Source organism: Mobula hypostoma, chromosome 11 (genome assembly GCF_963921235.1).
Source record: "Mobula hypostoma chromosome 11, sMobHyp1.1, whole genome shotgun sequence".
Lineage (NCBI taxonomy): Eukaryota > Metazoa > Chordata > Chondrichthyes > Myliobatiformes > Myliobatidae > Mobula > Mobula hypostoma.
In genome coordinates this window covers 26790562-26812726 of record NC_086107.1, presented here as the reverse complement: position 1 = coordinate 26812726, position 22165 = coordinate 26790562, and the positions used below count along the sequence as shown (strand labels likewise).

Sequence of the window (22165 nt, the reverse complement as noted above, 5' to 3'; positions counted from 1 at the left end):
ACCAAGCTTGCAGATGTAGTGCACAGTGAGGAAGACTATCAGTGGGATCTGGATCACCTGCAAAAATGGGTTGAAAATGGCAAGTGTTGCACTTGGGAGGACCATCCAAGGTAGGACTTGCATGGTGAGTGGTAGGGCACTGAGGAGTGTGGTAGAGGGATCTGGGAAAACAATCAATAATTCCTTACAAGTGGTGTCACAGATAGATAGAGACAAAAGGAGAGCTTCTGGAACATTGGCCTTCATAAATCAAAATATTGAGTATAGGAGCTGAGATGATACGTTGAAGTTGTATAAGATGTTGGTGATGCCTAATTTGGATTATTGTGTCTAGTTTTGGTGAAAGAGTGCAGAGAAAATTTACAAGAATGTTGTCAGGATTTGAGAACCTAAATTCTAGGAATTGGTTGAATAGGTTCCGACCTTATTCCCATAGATTGTTGAAGAATGAAGGGAGATTTGATAGAGGTATACAAAATTATGAGGGGTATAGATAGGGTAAATGCAAGCAGGCTTTTTCCACTGAGTTAGGTGAGACTATAACTAGAGGTTATGTGTTAAGGATGAAAGCTGAAATGTTACACGAGTGGGAACAAGTTCACTCAGAGGGTGGTAAGAGTGTGGAACAATCTGCCAGAAGTCAATATCAACATTTAAGAGAAGTTTGGTTGGGTGCATGGATGGGAGGGGTATGGAGGGCTATGATCCATGTTCAGGTCAATGGGATTAGGCAGATTAATTGTTCAGCATGGACTAGATGGGCTGAAGGGCCTGTTTCTGTGTTGCAGTGTTTCGTGACTCAATGACTCTAAATTCATTCTCAGCAAGACCACTAGGTGGGGCAGTTTACCACTGGAAATTGAATGAATTTCACATGAGAGAAATAATTTTCAGCTGTACCAGTTTTTGTTGCAGATTTATATATAAAAGAAGTAATCTCTTAGAATATTTCACCACTTTTGGTAAAATAAATCTCACCCTTTCTCTGTTATTAACAGCTCTGGATCAATACCTGTGTAATTTTGTTTTCCTTACAGATATGACCCCGTGGTATTACAGGAAAGATACTAGTATGAATAGAAGGAAGACTGGCTGGGGCAGGATGCAATTGATTGCTTTGCAGATGATAGAAGGATAGGTAGAGGTCACAGTTAGTGTTGAGGAAGCAGAAAGCTTGCAGAAGGACTTAGACAGATTAGGAGAATGGGCAAAAAAGTGGCAGAAGGAATATAGTGTAGGGAAGTGTATGATTGCGCATTTTAGTAGAAGGAATAAAGACATAGATTATTTTCTAAACAGGGAAAAAATTGGGAATCAGTAGTGCAAAGGGACTTGGCAGTCTTCATCCAGGATTCCCTAAAGGTTAACTTGCAGATTGAGTCGGTTTAAGGAAGGCAAGTGCAATCTTAGCATTCATTTAGAGAGGACTAGAGTATAAAAGCAAGGATGTAATGTTGAGGCTTAATAAGGCATTGGTCAGACTGCACTCGCAGTTTTGGGCCTCTTATCTAAGAAGGGATGTGCTGGCATTGAAGAGGGTCCAGAGCAGGTTCATGAGAATGATCCCAAGAATGAAAGGGTTAATGTATGGCGAGCGTTTGATGGCTCTGTGCCTGTACTTGCTGAAGTTTAGAAGAACCTATCGAATATTGAAAAAGCTAGAAAGAGTGGACATAGAAAGGATGTTTCCTATATGCGGTCGTCTAGGATAGGAGGGCACACCTCAGAATAGAAGGATGCCCCTTCAGAACAGAGATGGGGAGGAATTTCCTCAGCCTGTAGATGGTGAATCTGGGGTTCATTGCCACAGGCGGCTGTGAGGCCAAATCATTTGGTGTATTTAAAGTGGAGGTTGATAGGTTCTTGATTATTAATGTCATCAAAGGTTATGGGGAGAAGGCAAGGGAATGGGTTTGACAGGGATAATAAATTAGCCATGATGGAATGGCGGTGCAGATTTGATGGGCTGAATAGCCTAACTCTGCTTCTATGTCTTATGATCTTATGGTCCTATTTGTGATTGTATTTACACCATTTATCTGTTTACTTCCACTCAAATCAATGATGCACAGTATATACTTCAAAACAGCCAAAAGAATTGTTCATAGCCTGATGAAATTGTGCTCTGAAAAGACAGCAAGTGTGCTATGTGTTTATTTATTTTAACTTCTTATTTTTATGTATTGTCACCACATAACAACAAATTCCACAACATATGTCAGTGGTAATAAATCAAGATTCTGATTTCCCATTTCTTTTCAAGTGTGAGAAACAACCCAGTGGTCACCTTAACTGCACTGTAAACTGTTATCTTTAAAGCACCAGAGACTGTTGGTCTCTCCTGAGCCTTCCATCCCACGGCCTTCCTTTGACCTCACACCTGATCCCAGCCTCTCCCCTGGCTCTATCTTCCTTATCCCTCTGACCTCCCCTCTCTGAGGTAGAACTGTCTGTCCTCAGTAGGGGCAAAGCCTTTGTACCCCTGCCACCAGTCTCCACCTCTGCCCCAGTTCCCTGAAGCCTGTGGCCATAGGGTCTTACTGCCCTTCTTCCACCATCCATCCAACTCACCATTCCCACTCCCCTTCCGGGTATCCCTTGTCACTCCCAACTCCTCCCTCTCACCTCTCCCGAGTGCTGCATGCCACTACCCTCTTCTGACACCATGCCTGACCCTAGCTCCAGCCCCTGCCTTGTCTTCACTATCCATTCTCTGAGCCAGAATAGTCTGCCCTCAGGCAAGGCCTCAGCTTTGTACTACTGAGATTATAATTCAATAATTTCTGTCCCCACCATGACACCAAATTTGTCTTCTGCTCTTTCCTCAATTTTCTAGTCCAGCTGAAGGGTCTTGACCTGAAATGTTGACTGTCCATTTCCTTCCAGCTTTCTGTGTGTGCAGATCATAATAGAACCATCAGTATACCAGTTTTCATGCCAGGAAGAAATGCTATTCTCTACATATTGGATCAAATGTGCACAAGATAAAAATATTTGTACAGCTCTGACTCACTGAATCCATTGAAAACGATATAAGATTTTTCCTGAAGGAAGAAAGAAATCAGATAACAGGGGTTATCTCATTTCTAAAGTTAATATCTGTGTCTTTGGTCAAGGGGAATGTCTAGAAGTTGGTGTAGTTTTTCCACCTGTTTTCCAGGTGGTTATGAGCAGGGAAACAGCATGATTCTACACCATCCCTCTGGCGTATCTTTTCACAAAATACACAATCTTTTAACTACAACAAAAAAATTACTAACTTCAATTTTTCCTTAATGCATCACCCAGCAGCATCAAGAACAACCTCCGCGAGGACTTTATACAACCCTGCATTTAACCAAACCGTTACAATACAGTTTTACAATTAATGCAGCAATTGCACTGGATTTCCTTCTGAAAAAGGGACAATAGAGCTGTTTTAAGGTCACATTCTCATAAAGACATCATTGAGCTATTGTAGAACCAACTAAAGCTTGACATGTTCCACTAAATACTTAAAACTTTTATGAATTAATGGCACATGTTGGTAGTGTTTGTGTAAAAAAAAGCAGGCTGACCCTATGAATAGTCCAGCCATACACATTGTTCCCATCTATGGATTAATGCTTGCAGTTAAGGATCGTTTAGATCTTGCACATTCTTAGTTCCCCTTCGCCCCCTCCAAGATAGGTAGTCTTGAAGCATTACACTTTACAGGAAACTTTCTGATTGAGTTTTCATAAATTATTCTATAAGAGAAAAATATTATATTGTATTCCGGTTTGCATCATTTCATCTGTAAAACTGACTAATTGACCTTGTGACTGTTGCAGGTGAAGGACTACATGTAAGTTACATCGTTGGGGCCATTTTGACTATATTAGCTATCCTGATACTTATTGCTGCCTTCATTATATACAGGTATTGTCTTCCAATCATATTTGTGCAACCATTCTAAGATTTTGTTTTTCACTTCTTGGAATTTTAGTATTGGCTATACATAGTGTGAGTTCAGTAGACAGAGGCATTTACCCAGAAATTTCTCCACAGTTGGTAGTACTAAATACATGATCAAAGTGTGTTTAATATTATCACCTAGGAACGAATTTCAAAGCAAACGTTTTACAAATGAGGGAGATGCTGGATTTTATATCTTTTACTTACTCTGTTAACCGATGAGGCAGGACCAGGTATATTGTTCAAAGATGTTCTGCCGCCATTTCAGTTACTGGGTTGACAATATCCTGCACATTGGGTAATATTGTTACCTCATTTAAGTACTGGCTCCTCCAGTTGTTGATTGATGTTGACACTTAAGACAGGCACTATATTTGTACTGATAATCATGGGGTCAAAGGGTAAAAGTAGCATGTGGGGATACAGGCCCATCAGCCCAACAAATTCATGCCCATCATATTGTCTACCTGGCCGGTCCCAGTTTCCTGCGTTTGCCTCATATCCCTCCATGTATCTATCCAAGTGTTTCTTAAATGATACTCTGGTACCTGCTGCACCCACTTCCTCCTACACCTCATTCACCCACTGTGTGAAAAAAGCTGCTTCTCGCGCCGGTTTTAAATCTTTCCCCTCTCACCTTAAATATAGACCCTCAAGTTCAGGATGCTCATAGCCTGAGAGAAGAGACTGCTCTCCTCTACGTTATCCATGCTTCTCATAATTTTAAACACCTCAGTATGGTTACCCTTCATTTTCCTACATTCCATGGAATAAAGAATTAGCCTGGCTAATCTCTCCCCATAATGAAGATCTTCATTTACTTCCCAATACCTCACATTGCTCATTTAAGACATTATTTTACAAGTACCTCTTTGATCATTTTGCTAGTCGTGTGTCCTACCTAAATGTGGCTTTGCAACATTTTCTATTTAATGCTCTTGTAAAACACTTTGAGAAATTTTTGCTACACTAAAGCCACTTCATAATTGGAAGTTTCTTTTACCGTGTTCAGGAACTAGGATGACATTTTCTGGAAGACCCAACCAAAAATAAATTAATAGAATTTCTCGTGGTATGAACTCGTGCCCTTCAGTCCCAATATATGCACTCTTGTTCTAAGGAAACAGGGGTGGGAAACACCCAAGAGACTGCTTACATATGCAGATTGGCATGGGATCCTCTTTGCAATTTTGGGGTGTAAATGTTTAGGTTTTTATAATGGCTTCTGGTTGAACTACATATTTCCATGTGGTTATTCTTTCTCCACTTTGTGCAGTCCCAGTAAAATGAATAGGCTGATTGTAACTGGTCTAGAGGTGTATCCTTCCAAATGTGGCAGGAACACCCGGAAGCTGACTCTCTGCTTTATCAGCAGCTTTTTAAAAATTTACAGCAGACATTAGAGGTATGTGCTGTCAGCTGTAAAAGTGGAACTCAGTTGGAATGTGGAAGTAACTGCTTTTCCCCCCTTCAGGCACAAAAAATCAAAGTTCGATGATCCAGCTGTGAGCAATCTAACTTACAGCAACCCATCATACCGGACGTCTACACAAGAAGTGAAGATAGAAACGGTTCAGAAACCACCTCTGTATAATCAGCTGCGATATAAGAAAGAGGTAAAACCATCTAAACAGTGTTCTGGTTAGGATTAATGTTTTATCAGTAAACTCTTCAGATTTTCAAACTGAAAGGCCAGGTTAGGGGACCAGAGGTGAAAAGAACAGTAAGGTAAACTCTATTATGTTATAAAAGCTAATACAGAGTTTACGGGGAGACAGAAAAGTGTTCCTGAGGCATGCAATACTCATTAGAGATATGTCTACATCATAATCTAAACTGACAAAATATATTAAGCTGGAAATGCTAGGCTTTGGGATACTTTCAAAATTAGGACCAACTTCTGTTACTTAGGAGTTACATTTAGAGTGACATTTGTAGACTCCTAGAGTCACTGCTGGTCAGAAACAAGCCACGCCAAGAGTCCATGCCAAGTCACTTGAGGGAGCAAGAGAGAGCAACTTAGTTCATTCCATTACTCCACTCTATCCCTTAGCCTGGTAATTTTATTTCTTTGTGCTTATCCAATTCCCTGATAGAAATCATTAATCAATTCCAGGTCTGCCATTATTAGAGGCTGTGAGTTGCAGATAATTACCACAAATTCCCCTCCCTTCCACCACCAACCCCCCCCCCCATAACTTCTTGCTTGAAATTTTAAATCTGCCTTCTCTGAACCCGGTACCATTGTTTAATTAGACCAAAATTTTCTTTCATTGTCTAATCAGTCATACCTTCTTCGACCTCTTTTGTTCCAAAGAGAATAACTTTATCACTAAAATCTCTCATCCTGGACAAATTCCCCTGCATCTCACTGACCTTTGCTTTCTTGCTTAAGTGTGGTAGTCAGAGCTGATGGAATTTCCTGATTGTGACCGAGCCAGAGATTTATGAAGAGTCAGCGTATCTCCTCTGCAATTGTACTCAAAGCCTTTATTTTATATATGAAGGCCAAGACCTTTGCAATGAAAATGAACGTGCAATGTTATGCCTCAGTTTAAAATATACCAACTACATTTAATATGGCAAGAAAATTCAGCTGTAGCATGTTAGTAGGTATTTCTTCAGTGGATATCTTATTTAATCTCAGACAGTGAAGTGGTCTGTAATAAATTCAATTATTCTTTCTCTAACTCCTGCCACATTTAAAGATCCATAAGCCCCTAGATGTTCTTGCACACCCTTCAGAGCTCTGCCATTAACTCTGTATTGCTTCTTCCCATCCCTTATGCCAAAATGCATCATCAACACTTCTCTGTACTAAGTTACATCCATGATCTGTTTGCCCCTTTTGCTTGACTATTTATGTCCTGTTGTGGTCAATGGTATTTTGAAACTGTGGGTACAAAGTGAAAGAACTGGACTTTGAAAGATTAAAAATTCAATCCCTGTTATATGTGCTGAATACACTGTGCTTACATCCAAAATTTGATCTCACTCTTTACAATAGAATTGAAATTTACAAGCAAGGTTCAATACACGTTCATGGGCATTTCACCCCAATTATTCTCAACAATGAGGCCAGTTCTTGGCGCTGAGCGACTCCGGTCTAACACAAACAAACTGAGCACAGACAACCTTGAATCTTAAACTTTGAACCTCAAAAACTTATGTAAGTTAATTTGAAAACGATTATGTACATGTTTAATGTTACCTGTATTGCCCGTATCTGCTTATTCTGCCTATTATTCTTTCCACTTCCTGATCTGTTCCCTTAAATCACAACATGCTTCTTTGTAGGTCCTGTTGCAAAGGAAATGCTGCAATCTTTGCACTACCTTTTAGAGTCATAGTGTCTTAGAGCACTACACCACAGGCACAGGCCTTCTGGCTGATCTTGTCCATGCCAGATTATTATTTTACCTAGTCCCATCAACCTGCACCTGGAACGTTGCCCTCTGTATCCCTCCCATCCATATACTTATCCAAACTTCTCTTAAATATTGAAATCAAACCAGCATTCAGCACTTGCACTGGCAGAAAACCTGCCCTGGATTTTCTGTTGGTTTTTGGCATAAATGCCCTTCTTTGGAAAGCAAAGAAGAAGGGATGGCAGTGTTACAGGAGAGCAGAAGAAAATGGGCAGGACCTTGAGCTTCGAGTGAGGTCAGTATGTAGAATGAATGTGTAATCTCAGGAGGGATGATTTTACTATTCCTACATTTTTATATGAAATGAAATAATGAGCAGAGTGTACAGTATAAAGCATCAAATAGCTTAATAAATTGAAGATTCAAAATTATTGATGTGTTGTATTTTGGAAATCTCTTTTCCTTGACTGCAGCTCTCTGGCCCATCTGATAGTCTTTCACCTTTCATTTTCTGACTGCTACTTCAAATATTACCTCAGGTACACGTCAGCATGAGTGTGTGACATGCACACCCCATAATTCAACAGTTTCCTTCCATTTGACATGGGCTGCTGTGATACACTGTGGCATTTTGCAAATTTGGAAACAACAAGTGTTCTGTGTCTTTTTTTAATGTGCATTTTTTAACAATATAAGGAAGTATTAATAATGGAGAATGCAGAGTGAATGAAACGTAGCCCCATATTTTCTTCAAATTTTATTTGGAATGGACAGAGTAAAGAAGTGGTTTCTAAACATCCACTTTATTAGAAATATAGAAAAGTGTAAACTACTGTTAAAGAATAACTGCAAATGCATCCTTTCAAGATGAATATGTGCACTTTCTCTACTTTGCTTATGATGACAGTTTAACCTAGAGCGACTTGATAAAGTTTAAAATTAATATTTTGATACTTAATATTTTCTTAACACTAATAGCACATATTATTCTTTGACGTCTTTTTTTTAAGATCAGGTTTTACCAGTTTGCAAAATGCAAATGCTTCCATAGCAAAAACCATTTAAGGTTCATGGCTGTTTTAATCTACTTTTTGTTCTTAATAACAAGCTAATTTGCCGCCACAGCATGATGATGTACCAAATTGTGCATGCAGTTTTCCACTACTATCTTTGCTTTTACCCCCGAGGGTCAGAATCATTTTCAGAACAGAATTATAATCATTTTACTAAATATTATACAGTTTGTATATAAATGGGCAATATAAATGACAAATTTCTTGCTCCTTTCCCTAAAGTAATTCTTTGCTGCTATTTTCTTTCATTATTGAATTGGGTGTATCTTCATCTTTATCGCCTGTGACTTAAGTATTTTCTAAGTACAGTGCTATAATGACAATCTAGTGGGAAGGACCTCATGCAATGAAGAGAATTGTTCTTCCAAAGAAATTACTGAAAACAAAATCCTGTGGTTGCTGTAAAAAGCAAATGACACTTTATGTTATATTTTCTGCCTGTGCACCATGCTGGAGACAATTAACTCCGTGGTAATAAAGATGGAAATCTACCCTGATGGCACATCTCACACAGCAGGATATTTTTGTAAAACATAGAACAGTTTATGTATATTTTGTTGAATTTGATTGATCCATTAAACTTAAAAATACCTCAAAACCTATTGTATATGGTCTTGGGAATCTAAAATATGAAATTAGGTTTTTGTCCTCAAAAAGATGTGGTGACATAAAATAAATTATTAAGTCAAAGAATTCACTAGATTTAAACTGAAAAGGTGATAGAGTAGGATATTAGTGCAAATGACTGAATATACTTCCCTTTAACACACACAAAATGCTGGAGGAACTTAGTAGGCTGGGCAGCTCGATGGAAAAGAGTACAGTCAATGTTTCAGTGATTGTACTCTTTTCCATAGATGCTGCCTGGCCTGCTGAGTGCCTCCAGCATCTTGTGTGTGTTACTTGGATTTCCAGCATCTGCAGATTTTCTCTTGTTTGTGATTGGATGTACCTTCCTTTATTCCTTTTAGAATACGATGTTCAGAGGGGTATAGTAAATATGGAATTAACACACCTGAGATAATGAATAAGAAGAAAAAGATATGAGCCACTAACAAAAGGGTATATTTTAGCCGAAAATTTGCAAATATATTTCCTGTTAAAATTGGCTTCGGTGTTAAATTATGGAATCAACTGGAGAGGATCATAATGAGGACTATTATCAATCATTGGATGTAAAAGTCAGCATCTCTTTGGTCAAGTCCAGAAAGTAGTTTCTTGAAGAGAAATGAATATCTTTAGTTACTAAAACAGTTGTTGCAAACAGACTGCTATCAAAGACAGAGAGTATACATCCATAACTACCATTATAAAAATGGTTAGAGGTACACACAGCTGATCTTCACTAAAGATCTTTTAGTTGTGCCCTTTAATGATATCTGAACTGCACCAGCCCCTTTATATGGTCAAGGGGCTGGTATGAATTAAATATGTTTCTGGATGTGGTTGGTGAGCAACACTGATGAATATTGGGATTCTTGTTGAATTTAAAGTATCTCTACTTATTGATGGAACTCAACTTGATGGGTGAAGTACCAACTATTCAGGACTAAGGTTAAGATAGGTTAGAAGACCCAGGTTGCTTAAATTGTGTCAGCATTACAGCATGAACATCAGCATGAACCATTATTCCAGAAGGCTCTCAAAAACAGCTCACTTGTTGACAGCAGCAGACAAGTCCAAAGAATAATGGTTTCAATCTTTCATTTATTCTTTTCTCTCGGGGGCGGGGGGGGTAGTGGAATTTGGATGAAACTAAAACTAAAATCTCTAATTATCTCAAGAAGGCTGGGATGAACCTTCAGAATGAATGTACTCCTGTAATGTTTCTAGGGAGGAAATTCCAGGATTTAGACTGAGCAACTATGAAGGAAGAGCAGTTGTATTTCTAAATCAGGATAGTGTGCAACTTGGACGATAATTTGTTTCCGTGCACCTGAATCCCTTGTTCTTCTTGATCATGGGGGCAATGGGATTTGGTACCTTGATCAACTGTCAGAAGAAGTACCTGCAGTGCATCTTGCAGATAGTTTGACCCAGGGATATAGTGAGCCAATGTGACAATTTGTGACAGCATATATGCATTGGTTTGATGAGAGTTTCATTAATTTGCTAACATAGTAGGATGAACATTTTCGTTTATAGCATTGTTCTGCTCCTCTGTAATATGCAGCTATTTACTATTAATCAAACACAAGAACACAATCAAGTAGAGCAAGAGTAGGCCACGAAGCCCCACAAGCCTACCCTGCCACTCAATATGATCATGGCTGATCCATGTTGGCATCAACTCTTCTGCACTTGCCCCCCATAGTCTTCAGTTCCTTGACTGTCCAAATAATAACATAGCCAAAAGAAACATTACATACAATTACATATTTGTTTTAATATGCAATAGCCTAGATTATGCTTTTCCTTCAGTCTGCACTTATTTTCCCAATGCTGTTTGATTTTTAAATAATCATCAGAGAATCAAGAATTGGGCCCTTTACGTTTTGAAAGTTTTGCTCTGAGCTTTCAATTATTCCTCAGTACCATTCGAGGAAATAAAAAGTGATTATGTGTGATTGGTATCCCACTTTGACACTGGCTCATCTTTTTTTTAATATTCTTGAAGGAAGGCTTTCAATCACCTTTTGAGAACTTATCCAAACAATTGAAGTATACAAAGGAATGTCAAGATGAATGGTTTTAAATAAATTATAAATGATATTATCTGTGGCTGAGGGAGCAATGAGTTATCTTTCCTTAGTAGCTCTGCAGTCTTTGGCATTTTCAATTATAAAATTTCCCTCAAGTTCTTATCTTCAATTGTTGAGTTCAGTATGACTTTCTTCACTTGACTTTTGCTCACCAATGTATTTATATTAAGTGGTTTCTTTTACAAATTTGTAAATGTTACTTTGAGAAACTCTTTTGTTCCAACTTCATTTTCTCAAATGTTTCTGCCCTTTGAGTATATGAAGTCAATTTTTGGTCTTGACTTTGCCATACCACAAGCTCACTTGTTTGATGGATGGATGGAGACAACTTATCTAAAATCCAAGTTTGAAGTTTTATTCTGTTCCCATAAGATTTTGGGAAGATCAACACTGTCTGCTAAATTCCCACAACAGAATACCAACACTTACCCAATTACTATATCAAGATGAACAAGATTGTTTGCAACTCAATCCAGCTTTAATGAAGTGCCTCAATTATTCAGCACTCAATGAATAAAGCACTAGGTAGCAGCAACTCATTAATGACCAAGAATTCATTTCTTCTGCCTGTCACGTCCACAATAAAGAGGTCATTCTTCTGGCTCCAAAATGTTCCATTATAACAATACAGACATCATAAAAACAAGAAGTTAAAATTAATATCATACTCCCAATGTGGCACTAGTACAGGTGTGAAATAATCTTAATATTGTGCACTTCTTGTTTTTATGATGTCTGTACTGTTATAATGGAACACAGTTTGAAATTACTAGGGTTAATAGTTAGTAAAAATGCTTTTAACAGGTGAGCTGAATGAAGATTCTTAAAGAAGATTAATGTAGAAAGGAAAGACAATTAGAAGTGCACACTGACCTCTTCTAAAAATCAGCTGCACGGAAGTTGAGTAGGGTGCAGTGCGTAGCAGCTGTATATATTTCTTTGCATAATATTTCATAAATATTGCTGGAAGTAATTTAAAACATATGATTAAAGGCATGGTGTGCTGTATAATATTTCCACACATGCACACTCAGTCCACAGCACCAAGACGAAATACGGCAGATGATAGAAAGCTAAATGCAAAACAAAGTTACTAGAAATCCTCAGAAGCCATATCAATTGCTGCAAAGTTTACAACAATAATGACATTTCAGCCCAATGACGTATTTCATCAAAATTGAGAGAAATTATAGATGCAAATTTTGATGACCAAGTAGAGAATCAAGGGAAATGGAGGGGAGAAAAGAACAAAGAAGAAAGTCTGTGTTGAGCTTGAATAACAAAATGGATGCTTATGTGATCAAAGGGGTGGCAGAAGCAAAAGATAAAAGACTACTAGCACCTGCTGCACAAAATAATGGTAGAATCGTAATGATCTGAAGAAGTTGTCAGCATCAGGCAGAGAAATGAGATGCTGGACTTTGAGATACTTCTGAACCTTTTTGCAAGAGCATAGGAGATGGAGAGCAAGATAGAATGGACAATCAAAATTGCAAGTGATAGGAAGCATCTTGTCAATTGAAATATATAAATTATGAAATATATGTATTACAACTAGGTTGTCACAAAATAATTTTGTTTGATTGTAAAGTTATGAAAATATAGGTGGTGCATCTATTTTGTGCATGGGATGTGCTGATACGAAATTGGGATGTGCTGTGCCTAATTTATGTAGCAATAATTGTTTAAAAAATGCACGAGTCACTGAGTTCAGAGTTGAACTGTTTGCCGTTTCATTTCAGACTGCTACAGATAGTAGTTACACAAAAGGAAAGATAAAAATTGTCGAAGGCATCTGCTTGCTGTCGAATGACAACATGTATTGGGATGACTTAAAACAGATTAAGAACACCCGGGGAGGAATTCTTCGAGATCACGTTTGCATGAAGGCAGAAACACTATCTGTCCAGGGCAGCACGGACTCGCTTGACGATACAGAGACAGAGCAGCTGCTACAGGATGAACCATTGTCTGAATGTAGCAGTGTAAATACAAGCACACAGGAAAGAAGTGGCATCCCCTTGCCTGACACTGGTTGGCAGTACAATCGCAAACCCTCAACTGAAAGTGAGGTCTGATGGGAAGTAGCTTTCTTTTCCTTCATGTTCTATTTAAAAAAAAGTTTCTATGGCAACTTCTGACCATGACTGAGCATGCTCCAGGCAAGATGGGGCCTCAGATTCTTCCATCAAGATCAAGACACACAACTCAACTGGGACTAAATGGTACTACAGTTTGTCACCAATCCATCCTCCAAAAAAAAGCACAGTACATGGAAGAATGGATTGAAGCCAAGTGATCATAACTCTCTAAAAGTGTTTTTGAAATATCTGACTTCCAATTTCATTTTCAGATTTATATAAGGAACAGTTGTGGTTAATGTGTGAATGTACAGATGATTATCTGTGGCATGCATTAGCCTACTTTTACACTGTAGAGAATTCCTCCATTAAAATGGATATACTTCTGTATGTAGAACAGAGTACTCTTTTTTGGAAAAGGCTTTTCATTCTGTAAGCAGGGCTTGCGATTTTTGGTCTCCTGAGGAACAGTATGAAAATCCTTGTAGTCTCAGGTAAGACTTCGGCTACATAAGGGTGAATTTTGAAAGGACATATTTAGTTAACCCCTTCATTCTTCTTCTCTATGGCATCCAGACACAGCTGAGGTTGTAAATGTGACCGGAATCACTGTATTTTCCTCTTGCTTTGAAAAGAGGATTAAGGAATTGGCAAATACTAATACAGATCCAGCTGCATTTTCCCTTAAGTATCTGTCTAAGCACTGATTTACAATTAATAATCTAATTTTGTACTTGCATGCTGCTGCCATCAATAGTTGCAAACTGTACTCATGATATCAGCAGGAGTTATCTCTTTTACCCACTCTGTATGTTTAGTTGAAATGTAAAATATTAGACCAGAGCAAGCTAATTACATTAAATAGCACAAATTACCGATTGTTACAGAAGATTGTGTTAATTATAAATAATGAGGCAGAATTCAGCATTTTATATTGAACCTTACACATAGAGGTCACGGTATTACTTTACATTTTTAAATGGAAATACAGAGCAAGTTTTGGGGAAACAGTCAACATTACTACAAGCAATTCTGCAAGCGGCTATTAAATTGAATTTACATTGAATTTGAGTGACAAGTGAACACATTAAAGGGAGCAAAGAGAAATCATATTTCAAAATTTTCTATTATAATTAAAGTATCAAACAAATAAAGAACAAAATGCTGGAGGAACAGAACACATCAGGCAACATCTGTGGAGGGGGAATAAACAGTTGATGTTTCGGGCCAAGACCCTTCATTAGGACTACATCAGGACTCAAAGAAGTGAACAATTACTTCAAGCTGAATCGATTTATTACAACAATACTACATTAACAGTTGTGCTTAGAAACTTAAATTTCAAAGCAAAACTACAAAAAGTTCTTGGCAATAAAAAAGCAGAAAATACTCTGCAGGTCAAGCAGCATCTGTAAAGGAGAAAGAAAGTTTCATATGATGACAAGTCATTTTACCTAATATATTAACTCTAATTGGTTCAGAAATGTTACCTGATCTGCCACCAATTTGCAGCATTATCTATAGCCTTTTTTGGATTTATGGAGTATTTTATATTTCAAATTCCGATAGATTGGTCAATTAAATAAAAATCCAGCAATGGAACGTATTATTGCACATTTTGCTTCCAACTGAAATGATGTCTTTGCTAAGGGTACTCATTAATTGAAACCACTTCAATAAAATATCTCCTGAATATTCAGCTCGTTACATAAAATCTAATTTTTTGGAGTCAATCCAATCCTAACTTTGAATTTACATCATTATATGTGTTCTGGTTTTAAGTCAAGAAGAGCACTGATTCACAAAATCAGTGTTCTGCAAGTGGAAGACATACTCTGTATTTTTTTTGTTAAAGGAACAATGGCAGAATTTTACAATTATTCCCTGTAAGGCACCATGCTGTTAATAATTTAAATTAAACTATAAGTCTGCCTGATTTAAATATTTTCAGCACAGCAGACAAATGATCACAATTGAGTGCTGAAAATTAATAGATATAATGTCACAGTCATTAGCTCAACACTTCCCCAAATATTCAGCTTGGGGACTTTTAAATCCATCTATTTTCCAATGAGCTATTTCTGCTATTTTGCTGGCCTGCTGCATTTAAATGTATGTCATAAATTATTGTTACTTTTACCTAGGGAAGTGTTGATTTTTTTCTTATTAAATTCCACTCTTCCAGAGCAATTGCAGTGACATTTCATTTAGATATAAAAGTAAGATATTGTGCTGATTGTTCTAACTTATGTCACTTTATCAGCCAAACAATTGGAATTTAGTGATCACTTAAGTATTTCATGATGCTGAAATTATCATCTAGGAAATACTTTTTTCCAACCCCAATCCTTAACAAAAACAGAAGGACAGGAGACTCCATGCTGCTCCTGTGGATAAGGCTAAAGGAAAACTTCCCAATTTGTTTCAGATTCCATTGATACCTCAGTATTATCAATTACCTCTGTAATTCTTTCAGAGAGTACTATATCCTGCTACTTGTTTTATATTTCACATCTTCCAGCAACATCATTGCTTTGACTCCCAACTTCAACAGATCAGTTACTTCATCCGCATGCTGTTTGCATTCAGATTTTGATTGTTGGTTTGATAGTGTCGCTTACAATCAAATGAGGAAAATTATTGAATCATCAGTAGTAAATTAATTGACTTAAAATTAAATTACAGGCAGATTTTTGTTTCCACTCGGTGATTAATTGTTTTGTTCCTTTTTTAATTATTTTGTATCTTTTTTGCCAACAAATGGTCAAAGCTGAAAGTAAAGCCAAGATTCAGAGGTGCTTTGCTCTCATTCAGCATGTTTATTTGCTTAGAAATGCATTTCTTTGACCAAATGACTTAACTTTTAACCTTTTGAGTGCCTAGCATTTGTGTCTTTAGATGAATGTGATGCTATTTTATCCAGATCACACGTTTGGGCCACGTTTCCTGTTTGTCTACACATCAAAGCATGCATTTTTTTGATCTAATAATTGGATGCTAATTGAACAAAGGACATTTGCTATGTTATGACAAGAAGTGTTTAAATATGTAAATATTTGATAAAGTTCTAGGATTATTAAAAGATAAACTCTACTGCCCCTGAAGATAGATTTTATCCCTTCAAAAATTCAAATATTTGCAAGATTCTTTCCTTTGCCAATGATAAGAATATTAATATAGTAAATTTAATGTTCTTTGATGGAATTGCACCAGGGCTTTTAACCCTTTGAGCACTCAGAAATCATTTTATAGCTTTTCAATACAAGTGCTTCTTTATTTAAAAAAGATATTTTTCTGATTGAATTTTTGACCATTTATCCTATATATTGACAAATTTTATAGCATGCAACTTGCTAGTTTTGTGAACTTGGGTGGTTATTCAATAACACTAGAGGTTGTGTTGTCCAATGTACAGTCTGCCCATAACCCAGAATTTACTTAATTCAAATGATATCTCTCTCTTCACATTGAACTCCCATTTTGCTGTGTTACCTACACCACTTATTTCAAATTGCTTTCATTTTTTAAAAATGCAGATTAACCTTTGTATTATCAGGAGTAGAGATTTTATTGGGGATCTTCTGTACTCAATGGGTTAAAATACTTGGGTAGTTAACTAACTGTGACAATAACTGAAAAATTGAGCTATTTAAGATGAAAATTATGGAATTTTAGGGAATTAACCAATTTTCATGTATAGACTTATATTTGGATAACAACCAGCTCAAATATCCATATTGCCAGGTATCTTAACTAGAACAGCATTTTTTTTTTGTGTGGAGTAATTCCATTGCACTCACAGGAATATTTTGTATTCCACTTTGTCAACTTAGAAAATACTATAAAAGCATAAATATTTTTAAATTGTTTTGAATATTATGTTGCATCTAACAGAAGGGAAAGCAAAATAAATAGATTGAAATATAATACTGCATTTGGACATTAGTCATGCATTTGTCTTCCAGTTGTGTAATAATATATTTTTGTTGAGCAGCTACATAACTAATTTGGGACTTTGTAATTATCCTAAATTAAAATCTGTGATATTTAAGACAGTCTTGAAACTGCTAACTTTGTTCAGCTAGAAAATGTTTACAGAACAATTGTTTAGTGTGAGCTATATATCTATGTGTGTACATAAAATGAATTGGTTATTAAAATTGGATGTTTTCTAAATGTTTTATATCTGTGTAATATTTGAAACAATGAACTGTGCTTATTTGTTTTATCTTGTCATCATAATTAGTTAAAACTTCTTAAAAACACCATTTGTGACTCATAATTTTGACCATCTTTATGAAATTATATTAAATAGTGAGGCAAAGCAAGGAGATAGAGAGTATGGGTGGGGTATAAGTACTTCCATAGTTCCTTTGGACCATATACTATGTTTCTGTGCTATAAAATAACATACAAAACAATTTCAGTTCTTTCTTGTAGGAGGGAAAAGCACATTAAAATGAAATAAATTAGTACTAAGTACTTCATTAAACAAATTAACCAGTTACACCTTTATGCCCAGTTTGGACTTCAGCTTTCCCATTTGTATCCATTCCTAGGTGTTGCAGGTTGCTCTGACTAAAGCATTAGATAGATCAATAATTGATTATCTATAGTATCGTCATACAATATTTCCTTCAGATATATATCGTGTGTTCACAATTTCTGTTGTGCCAGGATGATTTCTGGTGCTGATGACTGGGCTGGGTGAGCATAGTTTTCCTATATACTCACAACCAAAGAGGATTACAGTATCTCCTGGTGCTCCAGTTTCCTCTCACAGTCTAAAGATGTACTGGTCAACAGATTCATTGTTCATTGTAAGTTGTCCTGTGATTAGGCTACAGTTAAACAGGTGGATTGCTGGGCGGTGCATCTCTTTGGGCTGGAAGGGCCTGTTCTCTGTATCTCTGAAAATAAAATGAAGTAAGTAAATAAATAATCCGATTAAAGTGTTTACCCCTATATCCACATCTTTTTCTATTTTATCTCTATTTTGCATAAACACTAGAATGTATGATGCCTGCAATATTTTTCAAAGTTTAAATGAGTTTATTATCAGATACATACATGTCACCATATACAACCCTGATGTTAATGTTCTTGCAGGAAAATAAAGAAATTTCATAGTTTATGAAACCTATACATAACAGACTGGCAAGCATCCAAAGTGCAAAAGAGAACATAATAAATGAAAAAGTAAATAAATAATACTGAAAACCTGAGTTATAGAGTCGTTGTGAGTGAGTCTATAGGTTGTGGAATCCAGTCAGCTTGAGATGAGTGAAGTTATTCACACTGGTTCAGGAGCTTGATGATTGTAAGTTGAACCTGGTGTTGTGGACCAAAGGCTCCTCTACCTCTTGCCCAATGGTAATAGTGAGAAGAGATCATGGCCTGGAGGATAGGGGTCGTTGATGATGGATTCTGCTTTCTTTTGTTTTGAGATCCTGCGCTGAACAGCCCTTCCAGCCCTTCAAGTTGTGCCACCCAGCAACTCACCAATTTAACCCTGGCCTCATTGCAGGACAATTTACAATGACCAAATAACCTTCTACTGGTGTGCCTTTGGACTGTTGGAGAAAACCAGAGCACCTGTAGGAAACACACACACACACACACTCTCACACTCACGCGCGTGTGCGCACACACACTCATGCACACACTCACACTCTCACTCACGTACGCACTCTCTCTCACACACACACTCACTCTCTCTCATACACACTCTCACTCACACACATACACATTCTCTCTCACTCTCACTGCCAGAGTTGACTCCAAACTCCGATGCCCTGAATTATAATAGCATTGTGCTGCTTATGGTAGTGCTCCTTGTAAGCGTGCTGAGAGATGGAGAGGGCTTTGCCTGTGATGGACTAGCATTGTATGTTTTATTATTATAATAAATATTGGTGCAAAGCAAATAAGAGACACAAGAATGTTGTGCATTCTTGAGAAACACACACACAACACTGGGGGAACTGACGAAGGGTTTTGGTTCAAAGTGTTGACTGTTTATTTCCCCACCCCCCACCCATAATGCTGCCTGACTAGTGAGCCACCTCAGCATTTTATGTGTCATCGTGCAAATCAAAATGATGTGACAATGGGACAAATATAGAACATACAACATAAAACCTAGAATATTACAGCACAGTACAAGTCCTTTGGCCCAAGATGCTGTGACAACCTTTTAACCTACCCTAAGAACAATTTAATCCCTCCTACATAGCCCTCGATTTTTCTATCATCCTCATACTTATCTAAGAGTTTCTTAAATGTCTCTAATGTATCTGCCTCCACTACTTCCCCAGTAGAGAATTCCACACTCACATCTGATATTCCCAGTATATTTTTCACCAATCACAAAAGAAGTATGTCCTCTTGTATTAGCCATTTCTGCCCTGGGAAAAATTTCTCTGCTTATCCACTCAATTTATGCCTCTTATCATCTTGTACACCTCTATCATCACTTCTCATCTTCCTTTACTCTAAAGAAAAAAGCTTCAGCTCACCCTACGTATCTTCATAAGACGTGCCCCCAGCATCCTGGTAAATTTCTTCTGCACCCTCTATACAGCTTCCACATCCTTCCTATAATGAGGCGACCTGAATTTAACACAATTTTCCAAGTGCAATCTAACCTGCATTTTATAGAGCTGCAACATTACAGTGTGGCTCTTGAACTTAATCCCCCAACTAATGAAGACCACAGAAAAAATGCCTTCGTTACAACCCTATCAACTTGTGCAGCAACTTTGAGCGATCCCAAGATTCCTCCATTCTGCCCAAAAATCCTGTCATTAACCCTGTATTCTGCCTTCAAATTTGACCTTCAACCATCAGGCTTTTGAACCAAAGGGGTTAATTTCACTTGCCCCATCATTGAAATGTTCCCACAACCAATAGACTCACTTTCAAGGAATCTTCCTCTCATGTTCTCGATTTATTGCTCATTTATTTATTATTATTACTTATTTTTGCACAGTATTTGCAGTTTGTTGTCTTCTGCACGCTGGTTGAATACCCCAATTGTGCGGTCTTTCATTGATTCTGTTATGGTTATTATTCTATATATTTATTGAGTACGCCCACAAGAAAATGAATCTTGGGATTGTATATGGTGACATGTGGTACTTTGATAATAAAATTTACTTTGAAGTTTGGGTTTTGAACAAAAAGAATCGTTCATACTTCTCCATGTTGTACTCTGTATGCCACTTTTCAGCCCTGCTCTACATCCTGTCAATGTCCTGGTTCAACCTATGATAACTCCAGCTTTGTGTCATCTGCAAACTTATTAACCCACCCTTCCACTTCCTCTTCCAAGGCAATTGTAAAAATCACAAAGGACAGGCAGAACCCCACTAATCACTGACCTCCAGGCAGATGGTACTACCTCACTCCGCCGTCTGTGGGCTAGCCAATTCTGTACCCGTGCTGCCAAATTCCCCTGGATCTCATAAATATAGTTTAAGGAAAGACTACAAACCCATCTGGGACAAAAATGGTAAACTGAGTTTTTTAGTTGAAATGAGCGGTTGTTTTCGGCAACGTAGTGTTGTGCTGTATTATGATCCACTGAAAGATGTGCTTTAAATAATAAAGAACTTGAGTAATAACTGCACAGTGTTTATCTGACATTCAAAACAACAACTGAGGATAGCATTCCCTTTAAAATACAAAACATGACTAAATTCTATTTTGGAAGTATGAAGCATGCGTACAGATGGATCATGGCTCACAGTGAAAACCATTATTTTCTCGCTGGTGTTTCGCCATCCAAAAGCTGCTCAATAAGTAGCTGTGACCTGATTTGTATCTTTTTGCAGGAATTCCAGAAAGACTTTGAGAAGGAAAAGCTCTGGCACAATACAGCACAAGCACTTTTCCACTCAGTTTGGAAAATAATGGAGGTCTTTGTTTTAAAATAAAGGAAAGCTGGAATGGTTAAAGGGACCAAAACAAAACTCTCTTGCTGTCCCAAAAAATAAACAGTTTAACTCCAGCAAGTTCAGCATAATTTCATGAGGTGGGAGGCAGGAGTTGGCTCCTATCCAATTTACTTACGTAGGACATTACAACCATGGAACATAGACCGTTACCGTATAATGCGGGACCTTTGGCTCTCGATGTTGTGCCAAACTTTTAACCTACACCTGCTCAAGCTCATGACGACCTGCTGCTCATCAACCATGTTGACTATTACCAGTCAGACTATGCTTGGAAATCCTATTTCTAAGCATCCGCTCCATGTTTGCCTACCAGTGATAATAAGACTCACTAGTTTATAATTCTCAATTATCCCTGTTACCTTTCTTGAACAAAGGTATAACATTTGCCACCCTCCAATCTTCTGGTGGTACTCCTGTGAGGATGCAGAGATCATTGCCAAAAACACAGCAATCTCTTCCCTCACTTCTTGTAGAAACCTCGGGTATATCCCATTCATCCCTGGGGATTTATCTTTCCTAATGGTTTTCAAAATTTCCAGCACATTCTCTCTCTTAATGTCGACATGTTCCATTATGCTGTAAAAGTGCTGTAGCACTTTTTTTATTCGCAGTGTTATGTAAATAACACTATTCTTTGCATTTCTGGTCAGATGCCTAATGCATTTCATTGGCCTTGCATCTGTACTCGGTACAATGACAATGAAGTTGAATCTAATCTAATCTTATATTTACTTATTCTATGCTGTCCTCGCGTGTCGAGGTCTCTCACACTGATGAGTACTGAAGCAAATTATGAAGGAGCTTTTCGACTCCAGATACTTTTCCTGTACTATCACTGATCAGTACTATTCTCCCTTGAGTCACCTTCCTGTTCATCACATCCGTGTAAAATGCCTTGGAATTTTTCTTAATCCTACTCGCCAAGGCCTTCTCATGTCTCCTTTCACACTCCAAAAGCCATTCTTATGCATCTTCCTGGCTACCTTGTAACATTCTCAAGCCCTCTTTGATCCTTGTTTCTTAAACCTTTCAGTATGCTTCTTTCTT

General features: G+C 37.5%; 1 protein-coding gene across 3 annotated transcripts in view; it reads left to right on the top strand.

Moving 5' to 3' along the window:
• The window catches only part of lrp4 (low density lipoprotein receptor-related protein 4), a 457879-nt gene extending 439971 nt beyond the window's left edge, over nucleotides 1-17908 (top strand). For all 3 annotated transcript variants that reach the window (XM_063061778.1, XM_063061777.1, XM_063061776.1), the window contains exons 36-38: nucleotides 3813-3900; nucleotides 5411-5552; nucleotides 12822-17908. In XM_063061778.1, the coding sequence (XP_062917848.1) occupies nucleotides 3813-3900; nucleotides 5411-5552; nucleotides 12822-13157 (566 nt within the window). In that variant the 3' untranslated portion in view covers nucleotides 13158-17908. The remainder of the gene's footprint in view (nucleotides 1-3812; nucleotides 3901-5410; nucleotides 5553-12821) is intronic.
• The last annotated feature ends 4257 nt before the right edge of the window (nucleotides 17909-22165 follow it).